This window comes from Salvia splendens, chromosome 14, assembly GCF_004379255.2.
Source record: "Salvia splendens isolate huo1 chromosome 14, SspV2, whole genome shotgun sequence".
NCBI lineage: Eukaryota > Viridiplantae > Streptophyta > Magnoliopsida > Lamiales > Lamiaceae > Salvia > Salvia splendens.
Window position 1 is genome coordinate 30,806,214 of NC_056045.1, and position 14,603 is coordinate 30,820,816.

At 37.5% G+C, this 14,603-nt stretch overlaps 3 protein-coding genes across 3 annotated transcripts; all 3 read right to left on the bottom strand.

Moving 5' to 3' along the window:
* Positions 1–5,141: 5,141 nt before the first annotated feature.
* LOC121765405 (cysteine proteinase inhibitor 5-like) lies at positions 5,142–6,111 on the bottom strand. The gene is made up of 2 exons (XM_042161548.1): positions 5,871–6,111; positions 5,142–5,669 (listed from the first exon to the last, which is right to left on the bottom strand). Exons 1-2 carry the CDS (start codon positions 6,086–6,088, stop codon positions 5,390–5,392), a joined length of 498 nt encoding a protein of 165 aa, XP_042017482.1. The 5' UTR covers positions 6,089–6,111; the 3' UTR covers positions 5,142–5,389.
* Positions 6,112–10,233: 4,122 nt separating this feature from the next.
* On the bottom strand, positions 10,234–10,801 carry LOC121764536 (cysteine proteinase inhibitor 5-like). Its single transcript, XM_042160544.1, has 2 exons — positions 10,632–10,801; positions 10,234–10,513 (listed from the first exon to the last, which is right to left on the bottom strand). The coding sequence occupies exons 1-2, from the start codon at positions 10,799–10,801 to the stop codon at positions 10,234–10,236; spliced, it is 450 nt and encodes a 149-aa protein (XP_042016478.1).
* A 2,057-nt stretch (positions 10,802–12,858) lies between these two features.
* On the bottom strand, positions 12,859–13,737 carry LOC121765403 (cysteine proteinase inhibitor 1-like). The gene is made up of 2 exons (XM_042161546.1): positions 13,445–13,737; positions 12,859–13,340 (listed from the first exon to the last, which is right to left on the bottom strand). Exons 1-2 carry the CDS (start codon positions 13,672–13,674, stop codon positions 13,061–13,063), a joined length of 510 nt encoding a protein of 169 aa, XP_042017480.1. The 5' UTR covers positions 13,675–13,737; the 3' UTR covers positions 12,859–13,060.
* Positions 13,738–14,603: the final 866 nt, after the last annotated feature.

Sequence of the window (14,603 nt, forward strand, 5' to 3'; positions counted from 1 at the left end):
TTTCAACGTCTTTGACTGCCTCCCAAACATCGACGTGTTTGAATTCTTTGTTGTTGTCTTCAAAAAAGACTCGCATAGCCGCTCTCAGAATGTCGGCTCCATTGGCTCCGCTTTGGTAATTCGCCGCTTCATTCTTGTAGATCCCGCAAAATTTTTTGACATCTCTGTCGACTCGGTCAAAATGACTGCAGAGCATCTTCTTGGTACGGCGGCGGGACCCCTTTGGCTTGTTCTCGTTGTAGGCGTCGATGATCTTTTTCCAAAAACACTTGCGGGTTTGTTGATTCCCGACGATGGGATCGTACGAGACGCTGACCCAAGCGTTGAACAGAGTCATCGTGTCGTTGCGGCTGTATGGATGACGGCCTACATCCTCCTCCTCCTCGACCGCCTCCTCCTCTTCCTCCATGGCGTCGAATGCGCGACCCCCGGAGCTTCCACCGCCTCGTCCTCCTTCCGGATTGGGTTCATCGGAAAATCCTCCCTAATTTAGGATAATCCCTGCGATTGCCCATACCTCGGGGTGGAGGGACGAGAGTATGCATCCACATCAAAATATGGTGGTTGGAACGCCGCCGGCGTCGACGAGCTTTGGGTGCCCGGCGTCGACGAACCGGAACCGGAAGCACCCAAGACATTGTACATGCCCCCCAGTCGCCAAACGTGTTCAAGTCATAGCTGCCGGAGCCGCCAGAGTTTCCGTCGCCAGACATTTTGAGATGAAAATTGAAGAGAAAAGAGAGATAAATTGAGAAGAATAAATGTGTGTTTGTGTGTAATAAAAAAGAAAAAAACTAAAATATTACAGTTTTTTAATTTATATTTATTTATTTATTTTTATTAAAATCGAATAAAATAAATATTTATTGCGTCAGCATGACGACGCCCCGCGAGTGGGCGTCACGCCTAGCTCCAACGCTCGCCACGTGGCGCTGGCGCGTGACGAGATGTCTCGCCAACCTACCCTCCGGGCCGAGACGCCCGCCAAGACGAGACCGAGATGGATGGCTGCATCGTTGTCTCGATGCCGTCTCGTCTCTCCGAGACGAGATAGAGATAGCATCGAGACGCGATGATGATGACCTTAGTTTCTTCCTAGTTGAATAGTTTTTACATTTTCAGAAAGTTTCTTTAATTGAGCCATTTTTGTGTATGTTAATAATCAACTCACTTTTTTTATAACTTCATTCTTTCTGTTTTTCACTTTTCTACTTTATTCTCTTTATTTTTTTCTCTCTCTTATACTATAATTACTTTATTACATGACCTTTTAACTCACTAAATATCTATTTCTTAAACTCTGTGCTAAAAAGAAATGTCTAAACTATGGTAGAATGGATGAAATACATTGTAGGAAAGTTATATACACTACAAAAAAACGCTAATTAATAACATAATTAGTGACGGCAGCGAAAATTTCAAGATTTAGTGACATATAAATGACTGAAAAGTGCCGTCACTAATTGGTGACAGAAAAGTCCGTCACTTATATGAAATTACTACGGTAACCGTCTTTGATTTCTGTCACTAATATTTTTTACTGACAAGCTTTTTAATGATGGATCCGTCAGTACTTAATCTGTCACTATATCAGTTAAGTGCCTAAATTTCGCTGATTATTCCGTCACTAAATCGCACATTTTTGTAGTGATACTAACTACAACAATAGCCTTATAGGCTAGAGAAAGTGCTAAAATTAACTAATAAAAGGAGTAGCAACTTTAACTAATCTACCAAAACTCACTAACTACAATTTTACTTTTCAATTTCAACAAGTTAAACATCAATTAGAATTTGAAAACTCGTAATAATGTTGTAAGGCCATCCATAATAGGAATAACCCAGCAATAGCCCAGCCATAGCCTAGCCACAAACTCCTCCTGCCACATCATCAACACTAAAAATCCTCCTGCCACTTCATAAATAGCCTAGCCATAGCCTAGCCACATCATAAATAGCCCAGCTACATCAATAGCCACATCACTCAAAATTATATAAAATAAATAATTAACAATCACACAAAATACGCAATTTAATTTACGAGACATATACGAGAAAATTCAATAATATTATTAAAATTTAAAAAGTATATTAATTAAAAAAAATTACATAATTAACAAAAAAAACTACTGCCGTGCAGTCCTCCGTGCACATAACTCTTCAATTAAATCCTTTTGGAGTCGAATATGAGCCTCCGTTTTGCGCATGTCGGTGCGCTAGGCGATCCGGACGTATCTGGCGCGTATGAAAATGACGTATCTGACGCGTATATATAGTGTTTCGAAAAAAAAAATCGCGCTAGGCGGTGCGCTAGGCGATCCGGACGCTACAATAGCGCCGAGCGGATCGCCAAGCGCACCGCCTAGCGCCACGGAACCGCCGAGCGCTAGACGGTTTTTAATTCCGGAAATGGCCGGGCGGTTGCAATAGATCGCCTAGCGCACCGCCTAGGGCCGGCGCTCGGCTAAGCGGTGCGCTAAGTGCTATTGTGGATGGCCTAATGGATTACAAAATAAACCCAGTCCGACAGTTCAGACTAGATCAAATTTGGACTGTATTGGGTCCAAAGATTTTTTAATTTCATTCAAATTTTGGGTTGGATTCCATTTTCAGCCAGATGTATTTTCAACCCTTCTTCCGACCCATTTAGGGATTGTTTGATTTGCAATATAATATTAGAGATATTATAAGATTATATCAATTCATTGAATATACAGTAGTATTAGAAATACATTTTCATTTCATGTCATCCATCTAAGGCAAGAAGCAAACTTTAAAAATAAAGAAAGCTAATCAAATGGATCCAGTTTTTGCAAGACTCCTCGTCAATTTGGGCCTAAAAAAGAGCCAATTAAATTGATCCATCCCCATATTTTGGCACATAACACATTTTTTTTTCTCGTAGCAACAATTTTCTTAGTTTCATTTAGCTTGCTTAGTTTTATTAAAACTTTTTTTTTAATAAAAGCCCTACCAAAGTTAATTGAGCTCTGTTAAGCACGTCAGCTGTTCAATGAAATTCCCAAAGGAGATTATTGGACTCAATTATTGACTTAGGAATAATTTAACAGAAATTTATCAAAAGAGTTCAATGGTAGGAGATGAATTTTAGAAAATATTTTAGCACATCGAATCCAAACTACATTCTCACCTACTAACTAGGACATCGTTTTTCTGTCTCTACTCAATTTTTGTATGTTTATGTAAAAAAAGTCTTATTTATAAATTATCGATTGTCTATGATATTTTTATTGGTATTCTCCTTCTGCTTATATTTTTTGAAGTACGAAGATTAAGGAATAAATGTTTAGTGGACTAATTGGAGTGAGAATAAGTTAAAATAGAAAATGAAATGGATAAGTAGCATATGATTGAATAAAGATAAAGTAAGAAAGAGAATAAAGTAAATGAAATTGCATGTAATGAATTTTTCCAGAATTAACTAAACTGCAATGAAACGGCCCAATTGTAGTAAGATGGAGGGAATATTTAGTTTAAGATAATTTTGTGAAATAATACACTCCCTCTGTTTATTCTATCTGAAAAAAAGTGAGGTGGCTCCAATTGTTTTGTGCCACGTGTAATCGGTTTAAACCGATAACCGACGTCAATGCGGGTCTCCTAACCGGACCCGAACCGTACGTAACCGTCAATTTTGGTTCACGGTTAACTGAAAAATGACATTTTCGGTTCAGTTCTCGGTTAACCGAGAACCGACAAACCTAATAGCCAGCCCTATGGGCACGAATTTTAAGAAATGTAAAGAAAAGTTGGTTAGAAAAATTAGTGGAATGTGAGACTTACTTTTTTATATTGATTTTATAATAAAATGTGATTGAAGTGAGTTAATGGATTGTGAGACCTACTTACCATTTATGATAAAAATGAAGTGTGACAATTATTGTGGGACGGATCGAAATAGAAAAGAGTGACAATTATTGTAGGATCGAGGGAGTAATATGTATTTTAGAAGTTGGGTGATGGGATTTCATGCGAATATGAGCCGTTTATATTTAATCCGGAAAAGTTAGGCGGCTCCAATTGATTTTTGTCACGTGTGATGGTATACATAAATTAGATTAACTTATTATGGTGGGGGTTTATTTGGTTTTTTTTTGTGAAACTGTCTCTACTCAATTTTTGCATGGATATATTCCTTTTGTAACGCGATTTTTGTTGTGATTAATACATGAGTGTTCGAGGCAGCATGCACACTCGCTTCTTACATTCTGAAGTACTATAAAGGACAGGTGTATCCCTGTGGGGAAATTGTCTCCACTCAATATACTACAAATTATAGATTGTCTATGATATTTTTATTGCATATCCTTCTGCCCGTTTTTCTTTAGATTAAATAAGGGAACAAATATTTAGTGGGTTAATTAGAGTGAAAATAGAATGATTGAGGGGATGGAATGGAAAAGTAAAGAGATAATAAAGTAGGAGATCATTGTAGAAAATGTACAGTAAGAGAGAATAGAGTAAATGATATTGAAATTTTTCCACCAAGCTACGCACGCCCAATCGAGTGAGAGCAATGAAATTGAAATCCATGAGCCAAATGCCTGCAATCATGAGACCGCCAAGATGAAAAGATTACGTGACCAAGTAGGAAGATAAGATCGAATCTTGCTCTATCCGCGAGATTTATTATCGAGTCTGTATTAGGTTTACTTTCATGTTTATCTTCTCGAGTTTTCTTTGACCGTTCTTTCCGGAGTTGTATTAAGAGAGTGGATTCTATAAATCCTAGAGAATTTCGTAGTCTTTAAATCCTTGAGAAATAAAGTGCAACATTTTCTCATTCACCATTCTCTTGTTCTTCTCTCTTCACAAACTTTCAAAACCCTAGTTTGCTGAGGAAACGAAGGCGCTCTCCGAGACGAGTCTTGAGATTGAACTCGAGGCATATCACATTCCGACACATTATGAAGAAACCGTTTAACACGGAAAGAATGGAAAGCGGGAAATACTCCATCCGTCCCTGAAAATTTGTCACTTATTTCTATTTTCGTCTATCCCTAAAAATTTGTCACATTTCACTTTTACTATTTTTGGTGGTGGGCCCCACATTCCACTAACACATTCACAATCACATTTTATTATAAAACCAATATATAAAAATAGGACTCACATGCCACTATCTTTTTCAATCCACTCTCTATTATGTTTCTTAAAACCCTTGTGGAGTCAAATGGTGACAAATTATAAAGGAAAGAGGGACTAACTTTTATATATTGATGAAAAAAGTATCTCCAAATTATTGTTACAATAGGCTAGGAAAAGTGCTAAACACTGGAGCTAGATAGTTTTTTCACACACTTAATAACTGATAAACTTGAGCTTTCTGTTGCTTTTTAGGACTGTGCCGGCACCTTATGAGGGAAATCTATTTAAGAAGCGGCTTGAAGGAAGTGAGCTGTAGGGATGTCGGCGCGGCCTGGGAGAAAACAATGGCCTCGTAGTTGTTGGATTTGGGACGTTGATCCCTCGCGGTGAGAATCAGCCTGTAATTCGTACCAGCCACCACCTGCGTCTCAACCTTTAACACAGACTCCAGAGTCAAGGCCTCTTCAATCCGTTTGTTTCCTTCCGACACCGCGAATGTCGCCAGTTGAAAATACTCCGGTGCGCTTGGATCCTTGACCGGCGTCCACCCGCCGAGTAACCTACAAATCAAAAAGTGGAATATTAGAAATGAGCTACTTATCCCTTAAAAAGGAGAGAGTTATTTATACTTATATAGATTAATTAGATGGAATCTTCACTAAGTCGATGTGATTTTAATATGGAGGGGTATATTTTTAAAATGGAGTTTAAGTGGATAAATATAATAGCATAAACAATTCAATATTTATAATGAACCATACTGTTCGGCCATCGCGGCTTTCGAGATGGACGACACTGCTGCTGCGGTCATCCCTGCCAACATGAGGCCCCGCCTCGTGTTGATGGTCTCTGCCACTGCCTTCTCCAATTCCATGGAGGCACTCACCGCCAGCTGGCTGCGACGGGTGGTGGCCATGGCTGGCTTCGCGGCGACGGCGCCACCAAAGAACGAGGTGGTCATGGTCATGGATGAAGCCATTGGGAATTGATAGGTATTTTAGAATTGTGTATGTGTTTGTGTGTTGATTTTGTGATTAAATGTTCATGTTATATATGGAAGTTGGGTAACGGGGTTTAATGCAAAGGTGATCCGTTTATTCTATCCGGAAAAGTGAGGTGGCTCCAGTTGTTTTGTGCCACGTGTAATGGAATAATAATTGATGCTCCTCATTGGTGGTTAGGGTTTATATGCGAAATTGTCTCTACTCAATTTTTGTATCACATTTTTTGTTGCGATTAATGCACCCTTTTTGAAATTGCGTCTACATTTCTCAGGTACTAACAAGGAGAGGTTTATGTGTTTGGGGATGTATGTTTTAAAAGAAGTCTCATTTACAAATTATAGATTGTGTATGATATTTTATTGAATTCTCCTTCTGCTTATGAAGGTTAAGTTATAAATGTTTAGTAGGTTACTTGGACTGAAAATAGAATGAAAGAGCAAATGAAGTAGATAAGCAAGCCATAGTAAAGTAAAAGAGATAATAAAGGAAATGACCGAATAAAGATAAAGTAAACGAGATTAAATGTATTGAATTTTGTGAGAATTAACTTAACGCAATGGAATGTAACCATTCAATTTTAATGAGCCATTTAATTTAAGATAATTGTGTGAAATAACATACTCCCTCCGTTTATTCTATCGAAAAGTGTGGTGGCTCCAGCTGTTTGTGCCACGTGTGATGGTATAGCAAAATTTGATTTTCTCATTTGTCATGGTAGGATTTTTTTGAAATTGTCTTCTATTCTATTTTTGTATGGATATACACCTTTTGTCACACGTTTTTGTTGTGATTAATACACAAGTGTTGGAGTCAGCATGCAGACTCGCTTTCTACATATTCACACGTACTAACTAGGAGAGTTTATCGTGTTGGGAATTGTCTCCACAATTTTTGCATGTCTATAAAAAGTAGTATTATTTATAAATTCTACATTGTCTATGATATTTGTAATAGACGGAGGAAACATTGAATTGAAAGATATTTGTGTGAAATAATATACTCCCTCCGTCCACGAAAAATAAAGCATATTTGCCATTTTTGGTTGTCCACGAAAAATAAAGCACATTTAAAAAATGAAAGTTTTTTCTTACAAAAAAAAAGAAAGTTTTCAACAACTTCTCTCTTACCTTTTTCCCTTCTCTTTTACTAATAATATGGATCCCACATTCCACTTACACTACTTCTCTCTTACTTTTTCCCTTCTCTCTTACTTTACCAATTCCACATTAAAACTTGTATCATTCACAATGTGTCATATTTTTCGTGGCAGGAGGGAGTATATACTATTACATACAAATGTGATTAATTGTTTTTGTTATATCTGAAAGTTGGATGCTGTGGTTTCAATATATTATGCAAATGTGATCCATTTATCCTATCCAGAAAACTGAGGTTGCTCCAATTGTTTCGTGCCACGTGTGATGGTATATCTAAGTTGGGAAAAATAATTGGTGTCCCTGATTTGGTATGTTGGGGTTTTGTTAGGCCTCGAGGTAGCCTAACGTTTGCGTGGAACTGAAAGAGACGATAATTTGATAGTGAAAATTATAAAAAGAAGTCAAATTTATGAACTATAGACTGTCTTGAGATTTAACTATTCCTAACTTGCAATATAGGCTGAGAAGAACGGAAATCAAATAATGAATGATATTATATCTCAATGAATTAATTCTTAGGAATTGTATTTATAGAATTTCAACCATACGTGAATCAACCAGAGAAAAAATATAATACTCCTATAAATCTAATCTACGACTCAAATAATATCTTGCAAATAAAAATCGAGAGATATGGTAAAAAATGATAATAAGATTACAATGACCATAATCTCTATTTAGAGCTATAATCTTTGTATCGACCAGGTCTCGATGTGATACGCTTGGGGCGTGCATGGGCCGGGGTGTGGTCTTATCGAGCCCTGCTCGGGTTGTGTTCCTTGCTCTAGCTCAAGCAGCTGGGATGTATCGTGGACGGAGGGAGTATATCGAAGCAGGCCTGTTGATCTCTTCTTGGTTTCCAAATCACCAAATTATTCACTCTCTTCGATTAGAAGAAACTTAAGTTCCATAAGCCTCGCTCTTCGTGCTTCCCACCGTGAACCCCGAAAGGCATAGGATCGTAGTTTCAAGGCCTCTGAGAAATGGCAAAGAGTCAATGACATCCATGTATTCCCATGGAAAACCCTTATTTCCCATATTCTAGTGGTATATCTTTTTGTATCTAGACAAATTATAAATACGAGTGGAGTATATTTGATAAAAATTAAAAATAAAGATATAAAATATTTTTATCATTCTTTTATTACGGTTTATTCGATCTCTCTCTTCCTCTCAAAGAAAAACGCATTCCTGCTTTCTCTCTTCAAATAATTCTCTGATATAATTTCTAATTAATAATGCAAATGAAAACGAAGAAACCCTAGTTGAGGTGCTAAAGTTTCAAGGATGAACCCGAGGCATATTATGTCCCAAGAAAAGAAGCGAAGAAGGGGAATATAATTTATAATGAAAAAAACTATCTCCAAATTATTACAATAAAAGACCTTATACAGAGACTAGGAAAAGTGCTAAACACAAGAGATAGTTTTTTCACACACTTTAATTATTGATACACTTTAGCATTCTGTTGCTTTTAGGACTCCGTCGGCACCTTATCAGGAAAAGCTAGCTAAGAAGTGGGTTCGAAGGAAGTGAGATATATGGACGTAGGCCTGTCCTGGGTGGTGACACCTGCGATCTACTTCTTGGGGCTTGGGTTTAAACCTTCCCCAACCGAGATCACGAAAGTGTAAAACACACTAAAGAACTCCTTCTTCTCAGCCTTCAACACAGACCCAAAAGTCAAGAGCTGCACATCCTGCAGTTTGCCTGCTGACGACACCAGAATCAGATTGTTGTATTCCGACACTGCGAATTTTGCAAGTGTAATGATGTCCGGTGCATTAGGTTCGACGGGGACCGGCTTGAGGTCCGAGGGAACACTACCCATCACCAAATAAAAAGGATTTTTTTTAAAGATTAGTTCATAGATAAAAATAAGGAGTAAAATAAATGATTCAATATTTCAATCTTTATACTCCCTACCGTCACTATTAAATGTCTAATATTTTCTTATTTGGACAGTTTCGATTAAAATCTAATTTCACTTTTACTATTTTAATAAGTGGACCTCACATTTCAATAACTTAATTTGTTAATTTTTTTCACCTACATTTCTTCATAAAGTCGAATAATTTATTAGACATCTATTGAGACCGGAGGGAGTAATACTCTTAGGTATTGTAACGCAAATAGGGGCATACACTGGTAAAATGCCGGATAATGAGCAGTGGCGGATCCAGACTTTTTCAATTAGGGGTGCGACTTCCATGCTAAATTAATACATATATAACAAAAAAATATGTTTAAAATTGTATCTAAAAATAATGTTCAATTTAAAATCACATATATTAAAATAAAAAATAATATTTTTATTGAAGGGATAATTTCATTTTCGATGTCTTACCAAATACAATATTAATAACAAACAAAATAAATCAATATCTAAAACAGAAAAAATCAAATTTATACAAACACAATAAAATTTAAAATATAAAAGAAGTAGAATAAGTATGTAAAAGGAGTACAATGGTAAAAAAGCATAAGCAATGATAAACATAAAAAGTATAGTATATGAGGCTTTTGCGACTTTTGTGACGGACGACGCTGCTGCTGCGGCCACCCCGGCCAACACGAGGCCCCATCTCGTGTTGCCGCTCTCTGCCACCGACTTCTCCGAGTCCATGAAGGCCCTCACCGTCAGCTGGCTGCGACGGGTGGTGGCCGTGGCCGGCTTCGCAGCAACGGGGCCACCAAAGAAGGATGCGGTCATGGTCATGGATGATGCCATGGGTTATATTGGAGAAGTAAAATTCAAAGAAACCGTCGAATAAGGAAAGAAGATGATAAAGGGAAATATCTTTTATTGACGAAAAAAGTACTGTATCTCCGAGTTAAATTACAATAAAGGCCATATAAAGAGGCTAGGAAAAGTACTAAACAGTAGAGAGAGTTTTTTTTGACACACATTAATAACTGAGCATTCTGTTGCTTTTAGGACTTTGCCGGTAGCTAAGCGGAATCTATTGATAAAGTATATGGAAGTAAGTGAGATGGAGGGATGTAGGTTCGGTCCGGGAGAAAACAATGGCCTCGTAGTTGTTGGATATGCCGCGTTCGTCCCTCGCGGTGATCCCCAGCCCGTAATTCACACCAGCGACCACCTGCGTTTCAACACTGAACACAGACTCCAAAGTCAAGCACGCCTTGTTCTGTTTGTTATATTCCGACACCGCGAATGTCGCCACTTGAAAATACTCCCGTGCACTTGGATCCTTCACCGGCGTATACCCGCCGCCTTTCCTACTCATCACCAAATTATTTTAAAGATTAGTTTAGATGGATAATAATAATAATAATAATAATAATAATAATAGTATAAACAATTCGATATTTATAATGAACCATACTGGTCAGCTGCCATCGCGGCTTTTGCGTGTTGGTGGTCTCTGCGGCTGCCGCCACCACCTTCTCCAAGTCCATCGAGGCCCTCACCGCAAGCTGGCTGTTGTGACGGGTGGTGGCTGTGGCCGGCTTAGTGGCGACGGCGCCACCAGAGAAGATGGTGGTCATGGTCATGGATGAAGCCATTGGGAATTGATGATTGTGTTGTGTGAATGTGTTTGTGTGCCGTGATTTTGTGATTAATTGTTTACTATTCAACTCTTATATATAGAAGTTGGGAGTTACGGTGGTGAGAGTTGGCCAAGCGATATGCCTCAGGTTCGAGTCCTCCGTGGAGCGACCTTTAAATTTATATTGTGTCAAGTTCGAGTCCTCCGTGGAGTGACCTTTAAATTTATATGTGTTGGAGATCAGTGGTGCACACCCAAACTCCACATTACTATGATATTATCCGCTTTGGGCAAAACCCTCATGGTTCTGCCCTTGGGATACTCCCAAAAGGCATCGTACTAATGGAGTTGGGGTAGCTCTTATATATGCTTGCAACTCTTGTTCCCTCTCCGATGTGGGATATGGTTTGCTCTCCCACAATATATTATGTTCATTTAATCATAAAAAAATGAAGTTGAGAGCTAGGGTTTCATGTAAAAGTGTACAATTCATTTATTCTATCCGGGATTGTGAGGTGGCACCAGTTGTTTTGTGCCAGCGTGTGATAGAATATCTATGTTGGATTAGAGATTGGTTTTCATTTGTTATTTGTTATGATATGATTTTTTTGTGAAATTGTCTTCTACTCAATTTTTGTAGGAATGAAAAAAAAAATTGTAAGAATGTACTATACCTTTCGTAACACGTTTTTTGTTGCGATTAATTCATGATTGGCATGCAAACCCGCTTTACATTATTTAGGAATTGTAGATCGTCCATAATATTTTGTAGGAGTATTTTTCTTCTGCCAATATTTCTTTAATTTGTAGTATGAAAATTAAGGACCAAATGTTTAGTGGGTTTATTGGAGTGAAAATAGAATGAATTAGAGGGAAGGAAATAGATAAGTAAGAGATATTTCATCTGGTTCCTACTTTCTCTGGTCCATAGTAGTGGAGGTGTTTTCTTTTCGTCACATCATTTAAGAAAAATTGGATTGAATGAATTAAGTAAAGGAAGAATAAAGTAGGAAATGAAAAAAGGTAGAAAGATGAAGAGATAATAAAATAAGAGATGGTAAAAAGTAAATGAAAAGAAATGTGTTAACTTTTACTGAAAATGAAAATAACTACTACAATAGAATGTACCAAAATGATAAAATGACTCCGCTACTATAAAACGAAAGGAGTATTAATTATTCTATTTTTACTGGTGAAGGTTCTTAAAATTATTTAACTTTGTTAAGAAAGGTGAAATGTAAAAGTTGGTGAAATATAGTTCAAATTTTTATATAAAATGATGCTAAATGACTATTAATCTGTTAGGACTATTATACCCTTCGATTTAAAATACACTTTTTATTAACTACTGTATTTATTTTAATATAGAAGTTGGGTGATGGGGTTTCATGCAAATGTGATCCTTTTATATTAAATCCGGAGAGGTGGCTCTAGTTGGTTTTTGCCACGTGTGATGGTAAGATTAAATAATTTTTCCTCATTTATTATGGACGTGGGGCTTATTTGATTTTTTCGTGAAATTGTCTCTACTCAATTTTTGTTTGGATATACACTTTTTGTAACACGTTTTTCTGCTGTGATTAATGCACCTTTTTTGAAAATGTGTCTACATTCTCACGTACTCACTAGGAGTGATTTATGTGTGTGGGGAAATTGAATCCACTTATATTTAATAAAAGAAGTTCTATGACATATAAATTATAAATTTTTTTTGATATTTTTATTGTATTATCCTTCTGGCCATATAGTTTTTGAGTACGAACATTAAGGAATAAATTTTTTGTGGGTTGATTAGAGTGAAAATAAAATGAAAGAAGGAATTAAATAGACAAGTAAAGAGATAATTGAAGAAAATGTAAAGTAAGAGAAAGAATAAAATGAAAGACGGAATTGGGTTTTCTTTGATTGTTCCTTCCCGGGTCGTATTAAGAGAGTCGGGGTTAGGATTCTATAAATCCTAGAATTCCATAGTCTTTAAGTCATTGAGAAATGCTAAAGTAGTAGAACATTTTCTAATTCATGATTCTCTCCTTCTTCTCATTTCACAAACTTTCAATACCATAGTTTGCTTAGGAAACGAAGGTGCTCTCGAGTGCTAACTCGAGGCATATCTTTTATTGATGAAAAAAGTATCTCCAAATTAAATTACAAATAAAAGGCCTTACGTAGAGGCTAGGAAAAGTACTAAACGGTGGAGATTAGTTTTTTGACACACTTTAATAGTAACTGATAATACATGAGCATTCTGTTGCTTTTAGGATTCCGCCGGCACCTTCTATTGAAGAAGTGTGTTGAAGGAAGTGAGCTGTAGGGATGTTGGCGCAGCCTGGGAATAAACAATGGCCTCGTATTTGTTGGTTACGCGGCGTTCATCCCTCGCGGTGAGCACCAGCTTGTAATTCACACCAGCCACCACCTGCGTCTCAACCTTTAACACAGACTCCAAAGTCAAGGCCTCATTAATCCGTTTGTTTTGTTCCGACACCGCGAATGTCGCCAGTATAAAATACTCCCGTGCACTTGGATCCTTCACCGGCGTATACCCGCCGGGAATCCTACCAATCACCAAATTCAAAAAAAGTGGAGTATATTTTTAAGGTGTGTTTAGATGGATATAAATTACTATTATAAACAATTCAATATTTATAATCAAACATACAGTTCGGCAGCCGTCGCGGCTTTTGCTACTGACGACGCTGCTGCCGCGGCCATCCCTGCCAACACGAGGCCCCGCCTCGTGTTGGTTGTCTCGGCCGCCACCGCCACCGCCTTCTCCCAGTCCATCGAGGCCCTCACCGCCAGCTGGCTGCGACAGGTGGTGACCGTGGTCGGCTTCGTGGCGAGGGCGCCACCAAAGAACGAGGTGGTCATGGTCATGGATGATGCCATTGGAATTGATGACAGGTAATTTAATTAGAAGTGTGTATGTGTTTATGTGTGTTGATTTTGTGATTAACTGTTTAATATATATAGAAGTTTGGGGCTAGGGTTTCATGCAAAAGTGTACTATTCATTTATTCTATCCAGAAATGTGAGGTGGCTCTACTTGGTTTGTGGCACGTGTGATAGAATATCTAAGTTGGATTAACGATTGGTTTTCCTCATTTGTTATGGTGGGATATTTTTTGTGATATTGTCTTCTACTCTATTTTTTGCAAGGATATACACCTGTTGTAAAACGTTTTTTTGTTGTGTTTGATACATGAGTGGCATGCACACACGCTTGCAACATCCTCACGTTTGTCTTCACTCAATTTTTGTACTCCATATAGTATATTTTTATTTTAAAATGTTGAGTTGGTTAATTGGAGTGAAAAATAGAATCGAATAGGGAATGAAATATATAAGTACTTCCTCCGTCCCAAGACAGATGACTTCTTTCTTGGGCGGCACGGGATTTTATGCACTTTTATTTTGTAAGTTAGGTGGAGAGAATAAAGTAGAGATAAAAGAGTTTCTATTTTTAGTAATGAGTTATTTTGAATGAGACAAACTAAAAAGGAAAATAAGTCATTTTAAATGAGAAGAATGAATATTAGATAATAAAGTGAAGGAATAAGAGAAGGAATATAGTAAACGAAATTAAATGCAATGAATATTGCCTAACGTTGTAGGGCTTACGTTCTCTTATGATTCAACTATTCCTAACTTGCAATATAGACTGAATTCGAAAATTATGGAAGAGAAGAAACAAAAACCTTAGTTGAGGTGCTAGGGTTTGGAAGAAGAACCGTGAATGAGAAAACTACTCCCGACCGTGAATGTCGCCACTTGAAAATACTCCCGTGCACTTGGATCCTTCACCGGCGTCTACCCGC